Source organism: Telopea speciosissima, chromosome 6, assembly GCF_018873765.1.
Source record: "Telopea speciosissima isolate NSW1024214 ecotype Mountain lineage chromosome 6, Tspe_v1, whole genome shotgun sequence".
Classification (NCBI taxonomy): Eukaryota; Viridiplantae; Streptophyta; class Magnoliopsida; order Proteales; family Proteaceae; genus Telopea; species Telopea speciosissima.
Genome location: NC_057921.1, coordinates 65377004 through 65401956, shown reverse-complemented (window position 1 = coordinate 65401956; position 24953 = coordinate 65377004). Strand labels below are relative to the sequence as shown.

General features: G+C 39.1%; 1 protein-coding gene across 3 annotated transcripts in view; it reads right to left on the bottom strand.

Moving 5' to 3' along the window:
• Positions 1-24953, bottom strand: part of LOC122664685 (E4 SUMO-protein ligase PIAL1-like) — a 62538-nt gene that overhangs the window by 25294 nt on the left and 12291 nt on the right. Inside the window, exons 2-7 of one of the 3 annotated variants that reach the window (XM_043860625.1) lie at positions 24465-24537; positions 22616-22681; positions 19204-19269; positions 19032-19114; positions 12751-12802; positions 12589-12660 (exon numbers count right to left, since the gene is read on the bottom strand). In XM_043860625.1, the coding sequence (XP_043716560.1) occupies positions 12589-12660; positions 12751-12802; positions 19032-19114; positions 19204-19269; positions 22616-22681; positions 24465-24537 (412 nt within the window). Of the gene's footprint in view, positions 1-12588; positions 12661-12750; positions 12806-19031; positions 19115-19203; positions 19270-22615; positions 22682-24464; positions 24538-24953 lie in introns of all 3 variants that reach the window. The other 2 variants (XM_043860626.1, XM_043860627.1) reach the window with 2 other exon arrangements.

Genomic DNA, 24953 nt, shown 5'->3' with positions numbered 1-24953 from the left:
TGGTTTTAAAATATAATTAATAGCGTAGAGAAGTAGATCAGATGGTTAATTGATGCAGTAAGTGAAGTTTAATAGTCAGGAACAAGGGATTTTAATCTCACATAAGAAGGACTACACTATAAAAGATCAAGCTTTTGGATTCTGGAGTCAGGGGTTCCCTGCAGCCCTGCTACTGGTTCATTCAAATTCAAGGTTCTTGGGTTTCTAAGATTCTCTACACAGTTCTGAACCATTTATCATAAATTATACAATAAATCTAAACGTGGGTCTATTGGGTTTGGCTGCCTAGGCAAGTTTTGAGGGATTGAGCATTTGTTAACAATTTTATATATATAAAAATAGTCCCTTATTTTCTATTGGATGTCAAAGGATGTCTGCTTCATACAACAACAGTTCATTTCCCTATGAGGTTCCTGTTTCTCTCAAACCCTCAAATTTAGAGACAAGGATACAAGAGGTAATAACAAAGAATACTACTTTTTTTTGTCAGTGCAGCTAATATTGACTCCAAATTTACTATTTTTTCCCCATACCATACTGTGAAAATGAAAAAACCATGGAAAGAATTTAAATGAATGGGTATTGGGTAGTGACTAGTTTGTTTCTTGTTTCATTTTAGTAATTTTTTTTGCTAAAGTTAGCCGGTGTTAGATGAACTAGCTTGAGAAGGGAGGGACAAAGAGAGTGGATAAGGGTGTGATAAGATGGTTTTTTGTGGAGAGGGAAGGGTTCTTATAATGGGTGTGAAAGAGTGGTGCTTTCAGATCAGATCTACATATAGAGCAAGTCTCCTTCTTCTTCATTAATGTATCAATCTGAGTGGGAGCTCATCACTCACACCATGTATCAATCATATAGAGCAAGTCTCCTTCTTCACTATTTTCTTCAACTTATTGTTTCAAAGATCTTACACATGTCTGGATTTTTGAATTTGTACAGATCTCAATGGAGGAAAACTCAAATCCAAGGCAGCCAAACTCAAGTTCAAATCATCCAAATTCAAATCCAGTTGAATCAAGCTCTAAGGATCCTGTGACAAGCTCTACAAAGGCACAACCAAACTCTAATGCTTCTGAGGTATCTTCTAATCCCCTCACTATAGGGTCATCTAGTGTTTGAAATCACTTTACTAAAGTTATACCTCCCAGTGGTTCCAAAGCTACTAAGTGTACATGCAAGTATTGCCACAAGGAATTTGGTTGTGCAAGTGAACATGGTACTAGTTCACTAAAACGACATTTGGATAGATGTCTTCTGTGTCCAAGTAGTGACAAAAATAAGAAGCAAAAACTTTTGGATTTAAAAGTTGACATGAGTGATGGTAAGAGTACAATCACTAGTATCTTAGCTTGGAAATTTGATTATGAATTGTGTAGAAAGGCGCTTGCTCGCATGATTATTATGGATGAATTGCCATTTATATTTGTAGAGCGGGACGGGTTTAGAGATTTTTGTAAGGCTTTACAACCTAGGTTTAATACTTTGACCCGTAACACTGTGGCACAAGATTGCTTGCAATTGTATCTGGGGGAGAAAAAGAAGTTGCAAGATTTGTTTAAGAGAACTGCTCAACGGGTGTCCCTCACCACAGATATGTGGACTTCTATCCAAAATCTTGGTTATTTGTGCCTCACAGCACATTACATTGACCGAAATTGGAAATTGCAAAAGAAAATCATTAACTTTTGCGTAGTCCCATCACCATATACTGATGAAGCAATTAGTAATGCCCTTGAGCTGTGTTTGATTGATTGGGGGTTGGATAAACTGTGTAGTATTACTATGGACAATGCAAGCAGTAATGATGTTGCAATTCAAAATTTAAAGAGAAGATTTAATAAGAAAAATGGGTTATTGTTGGGTGGTGAGTTTTTTCATATGAGATGTGCTGCCCATATTTTGAATTTGATTGTCAAGAAAGGTCTTGAGGATTGTGGAGATGTTGTAAGTAGAGTTCGTTCTGTAGTGAAGTATGTAAGGAGTTCACCATCAAGGTCACAACAGTTTAGATTGTGTTGTGAGCAAGAAAAGATTGAGTGTAAGAAAGCTCTGAGTTTAGATGTTTCTACTCGTTGGAACTCTACATATCTTATGTTGCAAACTGCTTTGGAGTTTCAAAAAGCTTTTGAATGTGCAGAAGATAGAGACCCAAACTTTACTATGGAGTGCAAGGATGGGGTCCCAACTACTCAAGATTGGGAGAGAGTTAAAGTTTTATGCAAGATGTTGGAGTTTCTTTACAATGCAACTACAAGATTGTCTGGGTCTCTTTTTACTACTTCAAATCTTTACTTCAAAGAGATTAGTGTGATTGAATCACAATTGAACAAGTGGTCAAGAAGTGAAGATGACATGATTCGGGATATGTAATTGGCAATGAAAGAAAATTTTGACAAATATTGGGGGTGTAGTGTCACTGACAAAATGAATATTATGTTGGTTGTTGCTCGTGTTCTTGATCCACGATTTAAGTTGAGATATATGAAATATTGCTATTCAAAATTATATTCTCAACATGAGGTGGAAGAGAAAATTGAGAGGATTAAAAATGTCATGGATCGTCTCTTGAGACATTACCAAATGCAGGGGTCGACAAGTAGTACAGTGAGAGTTGATTCATCTACAACCTCTTTTGATGGTTCATCAATAGATGATGATGACAGTGAATTTTCAGAAAGGGGTTTTCATAACGCATTAGAAGAGGAGAAGCGTTTCCATGTGACATCTGACTTAGACAAATATTTGTTGGAAGGTATTGAGAAGGAGGATGAACTCAATTCTTTTGACATCTTGAATTGGTGGAAGGTCAATAGTACAAGATTTGTGGTTCTAAGTAAGATGGCAAGGGATGTTTTGGCGATTCCTGTCTCAAGTGTTGCTTCAGAGTGTGCTTTTAGCACCGGTGGTAGGATTTTAGACCAGTTCCGTAGCTCTTTGACACCTAAGATGGTAGAGGCATTGGTATGTACATAAGATTGGCTACGACAGGCAACGGGTTCAGTTGATGTTGAAGAGAACTTAATTGACCTTGAGAAGATCGAATCAGGTAACAACCTTTTAAATTCCCTTATATCATTTAATTACAATAATAATAATAACATTATGAATGATGATTAAGTTTATTGATTTGTTCATTTGTTAAATGTGTTTTTTTTCAGCTACTAACAATGATTGTGGTGATGCAACTATAACTTTGACTTGATGGATGATAATGCATACTTATTTGGCGTGGTAAAGGACTTGTATCCAATCAATAGTTCTTATTAGCTAATATTTTCTTTGACATCTGCTTGTATTAATAGAGTTTTCCCTCATTTTGGGCATTTTTTTCCAGGAATCCCAGTTCAAGCATATCATGGAGATGGATCGTGGATGCTTCTGTGATTGATGGTTGATTGTGGCAGTATTTTTATTCATGGATGCTTGTAGCAGTAGTATTTTTATGGATGTTTGTGGCAGTATTTATATGGATATTTGTGGTAGATTATTATGGATGATTGTGGTAGTATTTTTATAATGTTTGTGAAAGCATTTTATTTATGGATGTTTGTGAGAGTATTTTTATTTATGGATGTTTATGGCAATATTTTTATTTATGGATTTTTATAGATGTTTGTGAATTATTTTTATTTAAATTTACAAGTCCCTCTCTCCCTCTCTCTCCTTCCCATCTTATTCTTATTCTTTAAAGAATTTTTCAAGTTGTTTTTAGATATATTCTTTGATATATATCAATCAGGGTCAAGACAGGGTTAAAACAGGGTCAAGACAGGGTCAATCAGGGCCGACCCGACCCAGTCCGACCCTTTCATGGTCGGGCCGGGCCAGAGAGAAACCCTGGCAAGGTCGGGTCAGGTCAGGGTTGAGGGTTTCTTGGCCCTGCCAGGGTCAGGGTCAGGGTTTAGACCTCTAGGGTCAGGGTCAGGGTTTAGGCAGGCCCGGCCCAACCCGACCCATTGACACCCCTAGTACAGATGGGGTACCACAAAATTCCTTATCATAATCGAACATCGCTGGGAGAGACAGCTCATGTATCTACAGCATAAGGCTGGTGGTTTTTACTTTATTCACCTTAATTCAACTTACTTGTCATTTAGTTTCTTATTGACTAGTTTGTATTGTTTTCAGCGTAATATCTTTCAATCCCAGGTACCAACACAAGCACAAACTTGGGATGAGTCAAAATCTGATAGATGCTATTCAAAAATGGTGAAAAAGCTGGAGCAAAATTCAAGTGCTCAGTCCATTGCCAATCAAGAGGTGAGACTACTACTTTGTTTAGTACTTATTCCCCAGCACTAAGTATGGGATGGGTAAGGTGTCGGGTCATCTTTTGTTGATATCATCTTCTAGTATCCGGCCCAACCATTTGTGCCAACTCCACCCAGTTCTAGTCTCAGTGAGCCATTCCCTAGGTTGAGATATCTCCGGTATGTTGATGACAGGGCTTATAGGTGGGTTGTCATGGGCTAACAGAACAATTGGTCACAAAATATGTCATGGGATACATATGTAGATGCAGACCCTAGCCTCCTCGATTTGAAGAAGCCACCCTAAGCCTAGGGTTTTAGTAGGACCCTTAGTTTAGTTTATTTCAGCTCTATACTTAGTTTTTATTTTGTGTTTTTAATTGAACCGGTCTAAATTGGTTGCACCCAATTGGTTCAATTGGTCTAATTTAAGTGAAGTGATCCTATTGGCTAAGAGGTTCTTATATCCTATTGGCCGGTACGGAATCTTTTTTTATTTAAGTTGTTTTAAGTTGTCTTAAGTCATTAGGGGTAGATGAGTCTTTTCCTTTTAAGTTTTAAGTTATTTTTTAAGTAGGTCCATCTCTCCACGATTTTAAGTGTGAGACTTGAATTGTATTAGATTTAGGAATAAGGCCTTTGGCCTCTTATTTAATACAAACCGTGGGAGAGGCTCCCCCACCAATTATGTTTCAAAAATTTGAGCTTTTTGCCGTTGGCTTTGCTGCTGCTGCTTCTCTCTTCAGAGATATGTCTTGTGAGTCATATCAAGACCCCTTATGAGTCATATCAAGGGTGAGGGCTGGTGGATTCTGGCGACTCCTTGCATCTTTTAGATCGGGAGGTCCTTTTTCTGCTATCAAGCTACATCAAGCTGCTGTTGTCTTTAAAGGAGATCAAACCAGTGAGTTATTTTTAATTCCTTGCAAGTTATCCTTCTCTTCTTCTCCCCCCCCCCCCCCCCATCTAACCTAATCGATCCCCCAAAACCCTAGCTTTTCTTAATACATTCCAGCATTCATCTTTCACCCATATTCACCCAAAATCAGAACATAACCTCTCCATACCAGTACCTCCACTCGACCTGAACCCTAAGCCTCCATTCTCATTTAAAACCCTAGAATCCCCTCATCCCCCATAAACCTAAACACCCTAAATTCTGTAAAACCCTAGTCAGCCATCAGAAAACCTTTATATTACAGTCGAACATCCCCCTCCCTGTTTAGAAAATTCGACCTCAGCCCCTGCCCTTAGATCCAACTCAAAACCCTAAATCCAACCTATTTTCTATAACCTAAAACCCAAAACCCTAACCCTAAGATTTCAGAATTTTAATTTTTTGTTTAAACCTATTTAAAACCTATACCATTAGCTTCCTTTAAACCTGCCCATCATTATCATATATCACATTCACTCATTCCCCTTACCTAACCCTAATTTTGAGTCAAATCAGCCTACTTTGTCCAATCGGCTGGTCAATTTCAGAACCATTGTACACCTGGCCTCTAGTAGAACTGCCTCATATCTAGAGCTACATCAAATTGGTATCAGAGCCATGGCCGACCATGGCAATCCAACACCAGACACTAATCTGCCCCCCCCAACCTGATCCCATGACAGTAATCATGGATATGCTGCAGAAACTTAATGAGAAAGTGACACGATTGGAAGAAAGGCAAGTTGTGCCTCTTGTAAGCAACCCTCTATATGTAGAGGAGGACAGATTCCAAGTTCATTCTGAGGTACATGGAACTCTGGGAAGGGATGAACATCGTAGAGATCATTCTAGAGGTCATAGAGGCTACAGAGATCACTCCAGGAGCCATGGAGATCACAGGGACAGAAGAAGACATGACAGAGATTACAGGGATCGACGTAAGTATGACAGAGATGACTACAGAGAAGATAGGGACAGAACTAGAGAAGAACCTCGAAGACCTACCTTTGACGAATATATGAGATCCTACTTCACTGGAGATGAAGCTACTAATAGGAGGTACGATACACAGAAGGTCAAACTCGAGCTGAAGGAGTTTGATGGAAACCGTGATCCCCAGGTGTTCTATGACTGGCTTGCTGCCCTGGATGATTATTTTGACTGGTATGACTTGCCTGAAGATTGAATGATGAAACTAGCACGTACCAAGTTGAGTGGCCTTGCCCGAGGATGGTGGCGAAAGACAGAGAGGGGCATGGAACGTGAAGATGTTGCACCTACTAATTGGGAGGACATGAAGTATGACTTGAAGGAGAAAAATTTGCCCAGACATTACAGAGCTCAGATGCAAGATCAACTTAATTCCCTACGGCAAGGGACTATGACTGTATGATGCAGATCATAGCCTCCTCGAATTGAAGAAGCCACCCTAAGCCTAGGGTTTTAGTAGGAGCCTTAGTTTAGTTTAGTTTATTTCCATACTTAGTTTTTATTTTGTGTTTTTAATTGAACCGGGTTAAATTGGTTGCATCCAATTGGTTCAATTGGTCTAATTTAAGTGAAGTGATCCTATTGGCTAAGAGGTTCTTATATCCTATTGGCTACTAGGGAATCTTCTTTATTTTAAGTAGTTTAAGTTGATTTTAAGTCATTATGGGTAGAAGAGTCTTTTCTTTTAAGTTTTTAAGTTGTTTTTAAATTGGTCCACCTCTCCACGATTTAAATGGGAGAATCAAATTGTAATAGATTTAGGAATAGGCCTTTTGGCCCTTTATTTAATAGAATCGTGGGAGAGGCTCCACCCACAAGTTTTATGATTTAAAATTTTCATTCCTGCTGTTAACTTTTGGCTGCTGCTGCTGTTCTTCTCAGAGAACTGCCTTGTGTGTAATATCGAGGCTGCCTTGGGAGTAATATCAAGGTGAGGGCTGGTGGACTCCGGCGACTCCTTGCATCTTGTAGATCAGGAGGTCCCTTTTCTTCTACAAGCTGTTTCAACTTGCTGTTTTCAGATCCCCTGCAAAGCAAGTAAGTTATTTAAATTTCCTGCAATTACCTTGCGGTTTCTTACCTTCTAACCTAGACCTACACTCTCCCAATCGATTCCCATAAACCCTAACTTCCATAAGCCTGTCCAGCCCTCACCCTCCATCAGTTTTCATCTAAAATCTGTCCACAGATCCATCACAGCAGACCCTCCACTCGACTGCCATCTCAGCCCCAACTTACAATTCTAAACCCTAATTCCCTCATCCCTCTAAACCCCAAAACTCTAGGATTCCCAGATCAACCACTTCTGCCCATCAATTCCCCTCCATATTCTGATCGAGTGTTCTTCCCCCTCATTGGAAAACTCGACCAGAAACCGGAGTCCATTCTCCCATTAAAAACCCTAGATCCTTATCATCCATTAATTCATTAAAACCCTAAATTCCAGAACCTTTACTTTCAGCCCTCCCATACTCATCAAACCTTGGCCGAATCCTCTCCTCTACCATTGGAAACTTCGATCTTAAGATCCTGCCCAAATTCCAGCCCTAAACCCTAAATCTTATATTCCCCTTCATTCCCAAAACCCGAAACCCTAAACCTAAATTTCTGAAATTCTAAAAACTTCTTCAAACCTAACTAAACCTAGTTTATTAAGACCCTTAAAACCTGCATATTAATACCCTATAAACACTACTACCATTAGTTAACCCTAACCCTAATTTCTGCCCTATTCCACCTAAGCTGTCCCAAACCAGCAGCCTTGTTAGGTGAACCATTCTCCTGGCTCCTAGTAGGACTTCGCCAACCTAGGACTGCATTACTGTAGCTGAGTATATGCAGCAGTTCGATGCTCTCTCTTCTCGTACTAACACCAGAGAAAGTAATACTCAGATGTTGTCTCGATTTCGGTTGGGATTGAGATCAAACATTATTAAAGCTATTGGAGTTGCTGACGTTCTAGACATCAAGGACTGTTTCGAGAAGACATTGAAAGCTGAAGAATTATTGGCTGGAAATAGAAGATTTGATTCCTCTACTGAAGGTACTAACAAAACTTTTTCAGCATTCAAGTCTACTACCAATGGTCACAATCGAGCTGGAAACTCTGCTACTGGTCCTACTCGATCAGGCTACTCTGTTGGTAGTTCTTCCCGCCCTATAGCCCCTCCACATTTTGATCATAAAGGTAAAGCTTCCATGGACAGCAATGAGTTTGGGCACTATGCCAAAGAATGCCCACAACAGCATAGACCTATTAGTGTGGCTGCCAAGGCAGAGGAAACCCCTGAAGGGAACGATGAGCAAGGTATATATGCACTACCCCTTGATAGTGATGACGACTTAGAAGGTTACCTTGAAGATATAGATGGTGGTGCTCGAGGTGTCCATATGATTGCTCTAGTTTTCATGGATGATGTGGTAGATTGTGAAGAAGTAATTGGGAGCATTTCACAGGGAGACAATGACAAGCAAGTTGCTGTTCTTGAAGAAGTGGGGCTGAATGAGAAGGTTATCAATATTTAAGGCCCTATGGAGGTTGAACACATTGATTTTGTGATGCCCCCTTGGTTCTTCGAAGAGAAGGCTCCACGACTTGAAGACCATATTCCCACTGTTCTAACCTCAACAGAATTCTGCCAGGGAAGTGTTGAAGTTGCTGCCCACATGTTCCTTCCTCCTCCTCATCACAAGGTTCATGGACGAGTTTCTTCACACAAGCATAGTACTTGGACTCCCACTCATGATTTCAACAAGCTCAGCCCCAAGTTGCCAGAGTGTTGCATGGATTTCACCCATTCATCGGAGATGAATGTTTCTAAGTTGGGGAGAGTTGATGCAGACCCTAGCCTCCTCGAATTGAAGAAGCCACCCTAAGCCTAGGGTTTTAGTAGGACCCTTAGTTTAGTTTATTTCAGTAGTTTTTATTTTGAGTTTTTAATTGAACCGGTCTAAATTGGTTGCACCCAATTGGTTCAATTGGTCTAATTTAAGTGAAGTGATCCTATTGGCTAAGAGGTTCTTATATCCTATTGGCTGGTAGAGAATCTTCTTTTATTTAAGTTGTTTTAAGTTGTCTTAAGTCATTAGGGGTAGATGAGTCTTTTCCTTTTAAGTGTTAAGTTATTTTTAAAGTAGGTCCACCTCTCCACGATTTTAAGTGAGAGATTTGAATTGTAATAGATTTAGGAATAAGACCTTTGGCTTCTTATTTAATACAAACCGTTGGAGAGGCTCCCCCACCAATTATGTTTCAAAAATTCGAGCTTTTTGCTGTTGGCTTTGCTGCTGCTGCTTCTCTCTTCAGAGATATGTCTTGTGAGTCATATCAAGACCCCATGTGAGTCATATCAAGGGTGAGGGCTGGTGGATTCCGGTGACTCCTTGCATCTTGTAGATCGGGAGGTCCTTTTTCTGCTATCAAGCTACATCAAGCTGCTGTTGTCTTTGAAGGAGATCAAACCAGTGAGTTATTTTTAATTCCCTGCAAGTTATCCTTCTCTTCTTCTCCCCCCCCCCCCCCATCTAACCTAATCGATCCCCCAAAACCCTAGCTTTTCTAAATACATTCCAGCATTCATCCTTCACCCATATTCACCCAAAATCAGAACATAACATCTCCATACTAGTACCTCCACTCGACCTGAACCCTAAGCCTCCATTCTCATTTAAAACCCTAGAATCCCCTCATCCCCTGTTGAATTATTTATCCACCCGTGCCCCCCTTTGGATAGTCCGCTGTGTTAGAGCTCCTGTATGATATACATATTGTTTCCTCCCTTTCCTACAAGGTCAGCCTTTTAGAGGAAGCGGTTCCAACATCCCCCATAAACCTAAACACCCTAAATTCTGTAAAACCCTAGTCAGCCATCAAAAAACCTTTATATTACAGTCGAACATCCCCCTCCCTGTTTAGTAAATTCGACCTCAGCCCCTGCCCTTAGATCCCACTCAAAACCCTAAATCCAACCTATTTTCTAAAACCTAAAACCCAAAACCCTAACCCTAAGATTTCAGAATTTTAATTTTTTGTTTAAACCTATTTAAAACCTATACCATTAGCTTCCTTTAGACCTGTCCATCATTATCATATATCACATTCACTCATTCCCCTTACCTAACCCTAATTTTGAGTCAAATCAGCCTACTTTGCCCAATCAGCTGGTCAATTTCAGAACCATTGTACACCTGGCCTCTAGTAGGACCGCCTCCTATCTAGAGCTACATCATATGTACTGCATTCGGAGGAGCGTCAACAAATTCTTCAGTAAGATGCAGCTCATGGATTAGACCCGCCATGAAACTCATGGGATTGAGTGGTGAGTGTTAAATGCTTGTATTTGCCTAACCCAGTAACCTAATGTATGTTTTGATTGTTTAAATTGCATTTTTACATTTCTAGTATCTAAATTATATGTAGTCAGTGTTTATGCCAAGGCTAGTAGTAGCATTCAACGTACATTAGCAAACTTGGGTCCAAACCACAAGAACCATTTTGGGTGATTTTTTTGTAAAACTAATTCATGGAATAGGTGTAAAATGGTAAAAATAGGCAACACAAAAAAAAAAAGGTAAAAAAATCATTTTCTAAGCCTCTAAACCTAGGTTTTGTTTTTGGCCCAAAAAAATCCCATGTTTCAACCGTGTGTCAATCAAAACCTGAGAAATTTCAGTTTCAGCCAGGGTTGAAACCGAAACCTAGAACCTTGAGTTCAACAACCACAGAAAAGTAATCAAGAAACACGAAAAGAGAAGTGTTGTATGGCCTATTTTCTCACAATCACTGGATGGTGTTATAATCTAATGGTTGTGGATGGGTTTAGGGTGTACTCAAGTCGGTTTTGACTTGAGGCATAAAAATAATTGTTAGGGGATGATTTGACATCCTATGTTCTTGGCGGGATTGAGAAAGCATGAGGGATAAAAGGGTTTAGGGCCTGGGTTTGGGATCTAACCTTCAGCTTGCCTGTACCGTTTTTTACTTTGTCATAGTAAATAACAAAAACGGATCACGACCACTGTACAAAGGCTGCCTAGCTTAACCACATAAAATCTGTCATTATGCTTTGCTTCTCCAACCCCCGCCGCCCCCCCCCCGCCCCCGCCCCCGCCCCCGTCCTTATTCTCTTCTCTTGGAAACAAGTATAGAATAGCTACTGGAATCCTCTACAGGAAGTAACGGAAAAGAGTCACTAATCAACCACCTAAACCAGCATCCACAATGTGGCTAAATCAGTGGTGATAAGGAACCATGATGGCAGTAATAATCATAGTTGTCACGGCCACGGCGATCCAAGTCGGTGGAAGGGTGTCACGCGAATATCGACATTCGCCATGGCGTTGCCATGGCGAGCATGTCGACCATGTTTAATTTTTATTTTCTGTATTTTTAATGTCATTTAGTATGGTATAATATATGTCCTATAACATCAAAAATCAACATGAAAGTGTACTACACTACTACTAATATACTATGCCACTATGGTTTAATTCATGAAAGTGTAACTAATATCCATTAGTGTATATGAAAGTATGAAAAATTGAAAATATAGATTAACCTATCAAATAATTGAAAGCAATAGTAAAAATCAAATGATAGGCTAACCTGTTTCAAGCTTGATAGCAATAGTCTTTCTTTAGTGTATGTGATTTGGAGCAAAGCATCTAAGCTATTAAATGGTTTAAAAAAAAATTTTAATCTAACTTTTATATGTACAAATATCGATCGATATGCCAACATATCGTGGTATGGCGTCCATGGCGACGCCATGGCGTCGCCATGGAAGCCATATCGAACGATATATTGACATCCACCATGGCGTAGCTCGATATGCCCCTCTCCCAACGCCAGACGCCATGGCGACGCCATGACAACTATGGTAATAATTGCAGTTGCATTAGTATCAGATCAAAGAGCATAAATAAAATAAATGCATAACATCAGTTCGATTCCAATATAATTAAAGGGACTGTCTGATGACACCTCTATAGGTGTATTTACTATTTAAAATTTGACACCTTCTTTTGATTGCCTTTTGTCTTATTCCTAAAAGTCAAAATAAGTCAAGGGTAAAAAGGGTTTTCAAAAATAATTTGAAAATGACTTATCATTATGTAATTACCAAAAGTTGTCATTGTCTTGCACAATTTTCAAGTATACATGTGAAATGATAGGATTTACCCTCATCGGAAAAAGGGGGGGGGAAAAAATGTACACTAAAAGGGAAAAAGTAAGGTTACAAATTATTTGACACCTCAAGTATCAATAAAAAAATCCAATAATTAATTCAGATATCTAACCACTCTTCCCAAAGAGTTCACCTGACCACGTAGAATTTACTCTTGTGCAGTAGAATTTGTCCCGGGATACACTTAACAATTTCATAAACCAAATCGTTAATAGAAACTTACAACTATCCCTTGTGCAGTAGAATCCGTATTCTTTGGGACATTGAAGTCAACCACATAAGCCCCATACCCTGGCTATAAAACAAAAATACTAATGAGACAATAAACCAAAATTAAAAAGAAAAAGGAAAATACAAGTAAAAAATGAAAAAACATATGCCAAACCTTTACTTCAAGAGAAGCAAGTACATGACCCATCTTCATTCGGGGATAGAATCTGCCAAGAGACAGGATTAACCAAATATTATTCAATGCCCAGAATAGTAGATTAATAAGCAAACTCCAACAACCTATTCAACAGCACAAAATGGAAAAAAAAAAAAAAAAAAAAGAGTTAATAAGCCTACATATTTCGTACTTGCTAATCGCACATTATCTTAATTGACCACAAAAACACAGAGAGATAAAGATGCAGCTGCTTCATTCAGAAGGAAAAAACATGCAGAACCAATTACCAAAGGATGGAGAATAAAAATGCATAAAATTACAATGATGAACCTGTCTCTAACAAGACTAAAAGGTACCATTTACTGTAGAAGGGTCAACAAGATATTGTGATTGCTGGCCATTACTTGGGTGGAAATAAACTGTAGGGCCTTCAGAAACCATAATGAACCTGGCATCAAGGTGGTTCAAAGGGCTATGAAGAAAGTCCATTCACAGGCCATCCTTGTGGAATTCAGAAGGGTCCCCCTCATTGGAAAAGACGAACATATGGAACTTTTCTAGCAAGAAGACGAGGCTTCAACCCTGCCACAGGTAATAGAATGAATAACACGGACCTAGCCTGAAATGAGTTCTTGCAAGTGGTTGTTGATGCATTGGGGTAATGCAGGTTTGAAAACCCTGGTTTGGATCGCTTATGGGTCCACCCAAACAATCAACAGTTCAAAAGGTAATGGTAATGGCAATTTGGTATTAAAGGAGTTGTTCGGTAGACTAAGAACTACACCAGCGTTAGCAGCCAGTCCCAAGCCCAAATAAAGGAGGAGGGTTGGTGCGTTAGGTCAGCAGCCGGCACCGAAAAAACCATAGCCTTGGTGCATCAGGTAGGCAGTCGGCACCGGAAAAAACCCTAGCCAAACCCTTTTACATGGATTCTACCATATGCTAGGGCATTCCCCAACAGAATAAGCGACGTGCTACACTATGACCTGGGTGTGTAAGCAAGGGTTAGCTAACATGCTCCCTGTCATGGTTCTAAACCTCGGTCGAAACTGCATTTTCGACTGAGATATCTCAGTTTCGCAAGAAACCGAAACGAGATAAGCTGCAACTTTAAAAAAATCCCTTAACCCGACAGGTTTCAACTAGTTTCGACTGAGATGTTGGTAATTTTGCAAGTTTCGGCATTTATGCCCATCAAAACTTTAGGAAACCTAACTCAAAACCGGGACAAACTTATTTATGCCTAAAACCAGGACAGACACTTATTTATGCCAAATAACATTTAAGTAAATGATTCTTTTACTTAAGATATTATTCATAAATAAGAAAATAACCCCCTATTTAAATCTAATAAAAATAGTTAAAAAGTCACATTCCAAAAGGATAAAAAGTCAACCCCTAATTCAAGAACAAAAACTGGATTTTCAGCAGTAGGTGCAATTTTCAACTTATAAATATTGGGGATTCTCTCAAATCTAAAAATTCCATAAATCTTAATATGGTATAACATGGCTAAAAACCAAAAGTGCAGTAAAATATTCATTTGTTTTGATATTTAAAAAAATATTTCCATTCAGAGTGATTTTGACAGCATTCACGCACACCAAATTAGGTTTGACCGGTAAATCAAATTTAAGCAATCTTGGAAGCTTTGCAACAAATCCAAGATTGCTTAAATTTGATTTATCGGTCAAACCTAATTTGGTGTGCACGAATGCTGTTTAAAATTGCTCTAAATGAAAAATATTTTTTTTAATATCAAAACAAATGAATATTTTACCGCACTTTTGGTTTTTAGCAATGTTTTACCATATTAAAATTCATGAAATTTTTAGATTTGAGAAAAACCTCAGAGCATTTAAAAGTTGAAATTGCACCTACGGCCGAAAATCCAGTTTTTGTTCTTGAACTGGGGGGTTGACTTTTTATCCTTTTGGAATTTCATTTTTTAACTATTTTTATTGGATTCAAATAGGGGGTATTTGCTTATTTATGAATAATATCTTAACTCTTAAGTAAATGCAAAAGGATTATTTTAGATTATTTTAGAAACAAGTCTTAACAGAATTAGCAAATAAGCCAGAATATAATTTAGAAACCAGGCCTAACAGAATTAGCAAGTAAGCCAAAATTTACAAAGTAATAGAAATTATAAAGTGATGGTGATGCAGTACAAGGCCAGCCTAGTCAGGCCCATATTTAGGCCCAATAACTTAAGTCATAACCAGCCCACATTCAGTCCCATACTTGGGCCCATATGCTGGTCATAACTTAAGCCCATAAGAGCTCATGTGTAGCCATCAACCAGCAGCCTTTGGAGTTTCTATTTTGGATGATTATATGGGCCCATGTTGCTGCCACATGTGGAGTTGCTTCAATCTTTCTTGGCTACTATTTTGTTTTAGTTTCTAACTTTCTATTCTTGTAATAGGCTTAGAGATGTAAACGGATAGTCGAAAATCCATATTCGACCCGTGCTCATATCTGTATTCGCAAAATCACTATCCGGAACCTAATCAGATACGAATATGATAATCTCAGTTTCCAACCGATTATTATCCGATTCATTTAGCTATCTGATGGTAATAAAATATCCAAAATATGTATATGTATCCGTTTATCTGATTCTAAGATTAATTAAATATTAATTTTATAAATTACATTTTGTAATAATAATAGTTGGCGGTATGTGATACATGCAGAAGGCCATATTTGGGGGTATTATTTGGACGGTAGGATAGAAAGTAAAGAAACAAGCTGAAGACCAGATTTGGGAATATCATTTGGACAGTAGGATATAAAGTAACGAAAGGAGCTGAAGGCTCTACCCTCAACGTCATGTAGTGCACTACTGTTTTACTTTGGAACTAATTGGTTATGATGTGTTTTCAGATTATTCATTTATTCTATTCAAATTATGCCAACTGGCAAGAATGCAAGAGATTATTTCACTTGATCAATCCGTGCTCTGTTATGTGTTGGAAATCATAATGATTGGCACTTCTTTTCATTGGAAAAGTAAGCATGCGCTTCCATTTTTAAAGTAAAATTGTTAAATGGCATTGTTAGTCGCTGGACCCTTTGTCGAATCGAAACGAATAATATTCGAAATCCGATTATTAAATCGAATTCGAATTCGAATTCCATAACAGATTATATATATCCGGCGGATAGCTGACCGAATCAGATATCTGAATTGGCAAATGAATTAGACTGTGGAATGGTCAAATCCGATTCGAATTCGACCGTTTACATCCCTAAATAGGTTCTCAGTCATTCAAAGTAGTAACAACTAAGAGTCATTTAAAGTATCACACAGAAACTTGTGCACCCTACAGCCTTTTCGCATGCACCAGACATTCATTCTTCAAGGGTTATTTTGTCCTATGGTTGGGTTCTATGGACCTTGGGCTTCTTATTTTTGGGTTTATTGATGTAATGTGCCTAATTTATAAGCCCATGTAGAAGAGATAAAGTTAGTACACCGGATTAGCAGTTAAGTGTTTGAGTTAGATTAGCAGTTCTGTTTTGAGTTTATTTACTTTATTGAGTGTATTAGAGTGATTTGGAGTCCTTTTATGAGTCAAACTAGGAATTTTAGAAGGTCTATATATATGTAATACATAGCCCCATCAATTAGAGATGATTTGAGTAAAGAATGAGTTTTTTTCCAAGAGTTTTGGTGTTATTGAGCAGTGCATACGGGATTGGTATCCTAAACCTAATTTCCTCTCGTCTTACTACAAAGAAGATCACATCTCTCTTCCCTATCCTTTCATTGGTCTGATTTCTTCCCTTATCTCATAACTGATCACAGATTTGATTATTGGATCTGCTTGCATCTGAGATCCAAATCTAAATTTTCAAATTGTAGTAGTTAGTAAGGATTTCAAGACTTTGACCGTTCTGGTATCAGGGCCAACTGCCCCTCTTATTCTGTATGGTTCTTTTGCAGAGGGATGTGCTAGTTTAGTTGCAGCCATAGTACTATATCTCGCGATATATCGGTATCTCGGGCCTACCGAGATATCCGAAATATCCGAGATATCGCGAAATATTCCCGAAATATTGCATTTTTCTGCAATATTTCGGGGTCCATCTCGGGGTATTTGGCCATATTTAGGCCTGAAACTTCATGGACAGCCTTATTTAAGCTTAATAAACACATTTAAACCATAAAATTGTAAAAATGTGAATTCAAATTGGTGTTTTGGGCTTGCACCCTTGATTGACATACGGTCGCCGACCTTAATGTATAAATAGTTAAATACACATAGATTAATGAAATCACAACTTAAGTTACAAATTACAAGTGCTAAGTCGCTAATAGTAGTTGTTTGTGCCTCCCTGGATCAATCCCACTCATGCCTCGCCGAGTCGACGTCCATTGCTCTCTGCTTGAATGACATATGTGGACCACGGTATAGAATCGGAGAAGAAACGAGTGTAGTCATCCACAAGTGTCACGTAAATGGAATCATCAACATCAGAGGTAACCTATCCTAGGATATAAACTAGGGTTACCAATCGATCCATCAGTGAAGAAGATGATCCACTCGTGATATGATGTTGGCGCCGCAAGAGGCGATGGCATTGGCTGCATGTATGGTGGTGAGGTTGGTAGCTAGGTCCGCTAGGGTATGCAAAGATGTTATCTACAAAAGATGATCCAAGATGTCCCTGGGACTGGGGTGGTAGTCATAGTCCCCTACCCCACTAAATCGCCTATATGATGATGATCCATATCCATATCCACCGTAAGGTTGTGATGCACCATAATCCGATGCCAATGGAGTGGCATGTGCGGCCAAAAGATGGGGCACGCCAATGTCCGGGTCCTCCCTCCCTATCACCCATACTCAAACCACCAACAGAGCTAGATAGGTTATCAATGTCCATGTGATCGGGTTGCAATCGTGTTTGTCGAATTCCTACGCTCCTCGATGTATGTAGGGGGCCTCTCGAGGGTGGGGTGTCAGGGCACGTGCTCCGTGGTCCGTATCTTGTGTGGCATGATCAAACTGCGTGTCTCTCCAGTGAATCGGAGTGGGTCTACAGTGCCGAATCCTCGGGCCTCCTGGCCTACCACATAACGCTCTCGCATGCCGTCATATTCTTCACCAAAGATCACCACCACCAACATCACCACCACCAAAGATCACCATCACCACCACCAAGATCACCATCATCACCATCACCATCATCATCATTTGAGGACTTAGACCGTCTTCATCATCGCAACATTGCCACCAAATGTGGCTGAACGGTATGGGTGAGGCTTCCTCGCATGTATCCGACCTCGCCATATACTCGGCCCACACGCACCAATCTCGGGGCTATCATGGGGTCGGGCCTACCTCCCTCCTCATCCAACACCTGGCTCACCTCTATCCCTCACCCAATCCACAATAGGGTCCTCATCGTCTGAGTCAACTTGAAAGATGTCGGCTAGATCAATGGTGCCCCTCGTCCCTCATGTCCCATGCGTATGTGTTGCAGTTTCAGCCTCAAGTTGTAGTGCACATACACCATCTAAGTCATATTACCCCTAATTATTTCCTATTTTAGTTGTAGGAAAATGAATTTTTAAAACCGAAAAAAATAAAAAATACATATGGGAAAAAAATTTCACACCGTGAGGTCAGATCGGCCTCCGCTTCAACATATATTAATATCATCAACATCCAACAACATTTGTACAAAGTTTTTTTAAAAAAATAGTTTTAGAGAAATATAATTTACCTTAAATAATCAAAATAGGCTTGGATGATGAGCTTAGATGACCCTCCGACGTCTTCCCGACACAAGAGATTCAATGAGGCTTGGAAAGGAGGAAGAAGAGAAAATTTCATTTTCAGCAGCTCTCGGTCGAAATATCGACCAAGAGCTGCGAAATATGAAATTTATAAGGATTTTGAATGTGACACTATTGTCACTTTCATATCTCGCGATATATCGTGATATCTCGCGATATATCGTGAGTTCCACGATATATCGTCGAAATATCTCGATATATCGACGAGTTATTGTACTTTTATTTCGACATTGTTTCGTATCTCGGTCATGTCGAGATTCACGAAATATCGCGATATATCGCCGATATTTCGCGAGATTTTATACCATGGTTGCAGCTAGCCTTTCTATTGCTGGGGGCCTAGCTTAACAATTTATAAAATCTTTTCTAAGAAAAAAAGATGGAATAACTAGCGGAGAATAGATACATTCAACGAATAGAAGTCCATCTGCAGAATGGAGCGAAGCTAGATGGAAAGTCATACCTGGAAATAATCTTTGAAATAGTGGAAAAAGCTGAGCTCGGTTCGATGTTCATATCACCCGTGCTACAGAAGCCACTCACAATCTAAATACAATGAGACTAGATTTAGGCACTTATGTATATAACAATGAATCAAATACAAGAAGAGTTTAAAATTGAGAAATGTCTGAAACCTCATTCGCCAGGGTAAGAAGCTCTTCATTATCTTTACCCAGAAACCATCCATTCCTACAAGCACTCTACCAAAGCAAACAGTAAATCAGCATAAGAATTCTAGGCACTAAGAAAAGTTGGGAAAGATATGAGCAATTTAACAGAAAGTAGAAAATAATATAGCACTGAAGACTGAATTTGCTAGTAAAAATAACTCATCTCAAATGAACAAATATCTGACAGCTAAAGAGAAATAATATTCAAAAGCAAGTTTCTATTAAGAGAACCATAAAATAAAGAATTGAGGAAGTACTTTTATTTTATTGACAGTTGACCACCTCCATGTAATGTAGCTCTAAATAGGATAAGGATCCTATTAGAGGCCAAGCAACAGGATCTCAAAGGGGGCTGCTGGTTCGAATTGGCAGAATTAGGGTTTTAGGCCACTTTCTAGGGTAGGCTTGGGGAAATGGGGTAATTCTTATATGGTTTTAATGGGCAGGTTTTAGGGAGTCTAATAACGTAGGTTTGGATGATGTTTAACAAAAAAATTGAATTTCAGAAACTTAGGATTAGGGTTTCGGGTTTTGGGTTATAGAATCTAGGTCAAAATCAGGGTTTCTAATGAGAGTTTAGGGCTAGGGTTGGGATCGAATATTCCAGGCAGGGAGGGGAAGGTTCGATCCAAATATGGTAGGTTTTTGATGACTGGAAGTTACTGATTCTGGAATTTTAGGGTTTTGGGGAATTAATGAATGATGGGGATTCTAGGGTTTGAATGATAATTAGGGGCAGAACTTAAAGTCGAGTGTGAGGGGTGAGGAGAAGGGACTGTCTAAATTTTGGATGAGAACTGATGAAGGATGAAGGCTGGACAGGTTTAAGACTAACTAGGGTTTATGAGAATTCAAATAAAATAAAGGGGATCGATTGGGGGAGGGGGGGAATTAGAAGATTAGGAGAAGATGAATGGGGATGGGGTTTCAAACTTACTTGCGGTTGCAGCAAGTCTTCAATGGAGGCAGCAGCTATGTGATAGAAGGATAGAACCAACTTCCAGCTGAAGAAGATCCTCCCAGCCATCACGGCGTAAAGAGTCAATTGGATTCCATCAATCCCTTTCCACCTTGAAATCCACAAGGATGCCCACACTCACAAGGAGCAGCAGCAATGGCAGCCAAGCTAACACAATTTTTTTATTCTATAAACTGTGGGGGAGCCTCCACGATATTCTATTATTTAAAGTATGGCCTTAGGCCAAATCCTACTACAAATTAACCTCTTCCTTGATCAATCGTGGAAGGGAAGGAATTAAAACTAAAGCTAATAACTTAAAACAGTAAATTGACCTATCTACCCCTAATAACTTAAATTAAAAGACACTTAGCTAAATAAATTAAATTGACCCAATTGAACCAATTGGATGCAACCAATTTTGAACCGGCTCAATTTAAAAACAGAAAATAAACTATGGAAAATGCTAACAAAGCAATCATAATCTACGGCTCCCAAACTAAGCCCTAATGTCAGGACTTCTTCTTCTTCTTCTTCTTCTTCTTCTTCCTACTTGGTGCTGCATCACCATGCAAAGACAGAGAGGCTGCTCTCTGAGTAAAGCTGCTCAGGCAGTATATAAGATTACCAGATGGAATTTATACAATGGACTCTCCTGTATGAATTTGTAGGTAAGCCAACCAATACCAAGGTAAACAGAACTAATTTATTTACTTTTTTCTTTCAAAAGAGAAATCCAAAAGTCTATCTGCAGCTTGACCTAAATGAACATTGTAGAATGAATGTGTTTGAAAATCACTTTTGAAATCAAAAAAGTAGAGATCAACGACTAATGGTTCATCTGAAATCACCATATCAGGGCCAACAACAGCCAGTACCAGAGGCAATTTCTCCTTCATCAACCATAAAACTGTTGTAATATTTCAGCTGCACAATAAATTAAGATTTTTTTTAACAAGTGTCTTAAGTTTGATGTTGACCAGATGTTGGGTAGTGAGTTGCAGTTAAACAATTGACTGCTTAAAGACTAACTCCTCGTTCTGGTAAAATTAGAATAGTTATACTCAAGGGTGGGCCTTGGTGCAACGTTAAAGGTTGCTCCATTGTGACCAAGTGGTCACGGGTTCGAGTCTGGAAACAGCCTCTTTGCGAAAGCAGGAGTAAGGCCGTACATTATGACCCTCCCCAGACCCCGCAGTGACGGGAGCCTAGTGCACTGGGTACGCCCTTTTTTTATATTCAACATATGACCAGAAAAGCATGTGTCAAGGATGTCATAATGACATACAAGATTTGCATCATTCGAATTTTTTACTTTTACGTAGTCTCGGCCTCTGAGTCAGCAATAGGAAAAACAGTGGTCAAAGTGATAAACTAGGAGGCTTTAACTCCTAATTAATAGGTTTTACTCTATTGTGATCAAGAGGTCACAGGTTCGAGAGTCTGGAAACATCCTCTCTGCAAAGCAGGGGTAAGGCTGCCTACATTACAACCCCTCCCCAGACCCCGCAGTGGTGGGAGCCTCATGCACTGGGTACGCCCTTTTTTTTAATCTTAGGAGGCTTACATTCATGACTCATACTTGGAAAATTAAACTAATAATCTTAGCAATTGTCTTCAGTGGTTTTGGGGTCAATTGGATTGGTGAGAATGGAATGATTAATGCACATTTTATTATATCAGAGACATTGAGCAGTCACTCAATAGAAGGGGAAGGGAACAACCTGCAAGTATTTTTATTCTTTTTCTTCTGTATTTTTCATTTTTCTTGGGGGGGGGGGGGGGCGAAGGGGTTTGGAAGCTTGGATAAGCACTTTGTAGCAGGCTTCCCATAAGAAATTCAGTGGTGGAAGGCAATTAAAGTATTTTCTCTGTGGCCTTTACATAACCTACACGGCACGGCTACATATCAGATATTACTTCACCAACCAAGTGGGGCTAGTGCTCAGGAATAAGTACAGAAGGTTGACACTGGGCTATACAAAGAGTTTCTTGTTCTTAACAATAATAACAAAATATTCTAACTGTTGCTGTGAGCTGCAACTTTGAGATAACCATAAAAGATAGAAGTAAAAGTTTTTACAAATTACAAGAACTTCCTGGCTAAAGGATAAGTTTAGTAGTAGACAATAACAATCGTACAACTTTACCGATAACAGTAGTGGGGCAACTTGTTACAAGAAAATAAATACAAAACTAAGCAGTGAAATAAAATGTCTTCTACTATACTCCTACAGTGGTATATGCACTTAATCTATCATGCAAATCAACACTAAAAACATGACTATATCGTCCTAAAGACGAATGCAATGTAAGAAGTGACATTTGGAAGTGTTGCTGACTTAACATTCAGAGTTTCAGTAAAGAATGGGTCACTTTCTAATGTTCTAATGGCATAAGTATGTTTATAACCAATACCTTGACAGAAGCCATTAGCACCACAATAACAGGTTCGATGTTGAAGATGTTTTTACGATGGTATACCTACATAGCATAGTTACAATGAAAATAAGATTGATGACCAGTAGAAAATAAAACAATGGGCAACATTATTAATAAATAATGCTATTCTGAAAACAAAGGGTCTTTTCCTTTTTAACTATAACAATTGGAATACTGGTTAATATAGAAACTAAGCCTTTAAAGGTAACAGCACATGTAGATCAGTTTATCAAGATAATGGAAGGGGTCAAATGCAGTAACAAGAACAACCTATTGACGGCCATGAGTTTTGTACTGCCATTAGGATCAATAATTGGTTCTTCAAGTTAGACAGTTAGACTGCCAATCTGACCTGCTCAAAATAGTTCCATTGGAAACTGCATTAGCAAATCCACTATTTTGCAAAAAACTTATAATGCAATCTGGGATTCTCAGAACCCAGTTTGGATCGCTTATGGGTCCACCCAATCAAAGAAACTCAAATAAGATGGTCAGTGGCAGTTCTGTAATTTCACAGCATAATTCAAGACTATTGGAAAGGGAAAGAGGACTTTAGGACATAAAGGTAAATAAGTTTAAAAAAAAGTGACAAATGTGGAATTTTGAAAATAAAAGGGAGGATTCAATGCCACTTAAGAAATAAGGGTAAACTTGTAAATAATGGCACCTTTAGTTTTTAGCCAAAGAACCCTTTCTTCTCCCTACCAACCCACGATAGAATACCAAACCAGCGATGGTTCCAGATGAGAAAACGCTCTCAAACAAAGTCAGTTTGACACAAAGCTCCTAGGGGAGGTCGATTTGAACTCATGACCTCTCTTAATTATGAGGTGTTGGTCATTGCCAACTGAGATACCCTCTTGGGGTCAGTTCAAGGGTCCAACGATTCCAACCAATAGATACACAAGATGGAATGCAAGGATGAATTCAAGAGGCTGCAACTAAGGTTTGATGGAAGAACAAATTCAGGACTGATTTTCGATTTGAAACTCTCTAATCAAACTGGTCTTTGAGATGGGGCTTTGCTAGTGAGTCGCCTAAGGGTGAGGGTTATGTGTATGAAATTTCAAGAGGAAGGTTAGGGATCAATAGAATGGTGAACAAAGTGGTAGACTGAAACGGGTGCCCGACCGGGACCAACCAATTACTAGCCCGTTTACTCAGCCCAACACGTTTAAAGCCTGTCTATAGCCCGTTTAGAGCCCATTTAGAAATAAATGTGCCATTATCCCGTTTAAAGCCCATCCAAGGCCCAATTAGCCAGATTAAAGACCGGTACCTGACCAACCATTTATAAATGGGACCATGCCCAGCCTATGAAACCCGTTTACATAAACGGGCTGGTCACGGTGCGAGGTCCCAATGTGAGTCAGCCCGATTAGGCCCCGACCGAGACCGGACCGGCCCGGCCCAACCGATTGACACCCCTACAGAGGAGTGATTGATTCAGATTGAAGGAGCTAAAAGAGCCAGAGGCATACCTAACATGACCATAAGATAAGTGAGGAAAGACATGCATAACTTGGGCATTGTATCAAGTATGACCTCAAACAGAACTGATTGGAGGGTAAGGATCCATGTAGCAGACCCCATTTAGTTAGGATAAGGCTTCTTCTTGTTGTTGTTGTACAAGCAATTTTCTATTGAGAATTTGACCAAAATGTAAAATATGAGCCAAAATTTATGAGCATTTATGTATACTTCGATATCTCAAGGTTAGTACTCAAATAGTTAAGCACATTCTAATCCGCAGTATTGTACCATTAATACAAAAATGGAAATAAGTACAGAACCCAAAAGTCTCTGCTATGCGACCAAAAGTTACCTGTTTTAACACTATTGGTAATTCTTGAGCTCGAGCCGGAACCTCATTGTTTGCAACTGCATAATCAATACCTCTGCATTCGGCAAAGGAAATCTTGTCCAGTATGGCAAGGAAAACAAAGTAACATGCATAACTAGTTGAAATTATTCGCTCATTAAGATCAAGAGTACAGGATCATATTAGCATTTGTACCACATTTAAGGACTACAGAACAAAGTAAAACATATTCAAGATTTACCAACAAATTATGCAGGAATATGTAAAAGAGTAGCAATGGCATCATTATTCAATTTTACACGCAGAAAAAGGACTCAGCAATGAGAAACTGACTAATTCATATGCAACTTGCAAGAGAGAGAGAGTAGAGAAGAAAGTTTACTTCTTACACAAGCGTGCCTGTCTTTGTCTGCATAAATGTTTTTTCTCTAAATGGTTGAATGCATGTGCTTTACACATGGCCTCGAATAGCATATCAGTAATCCTATTGGA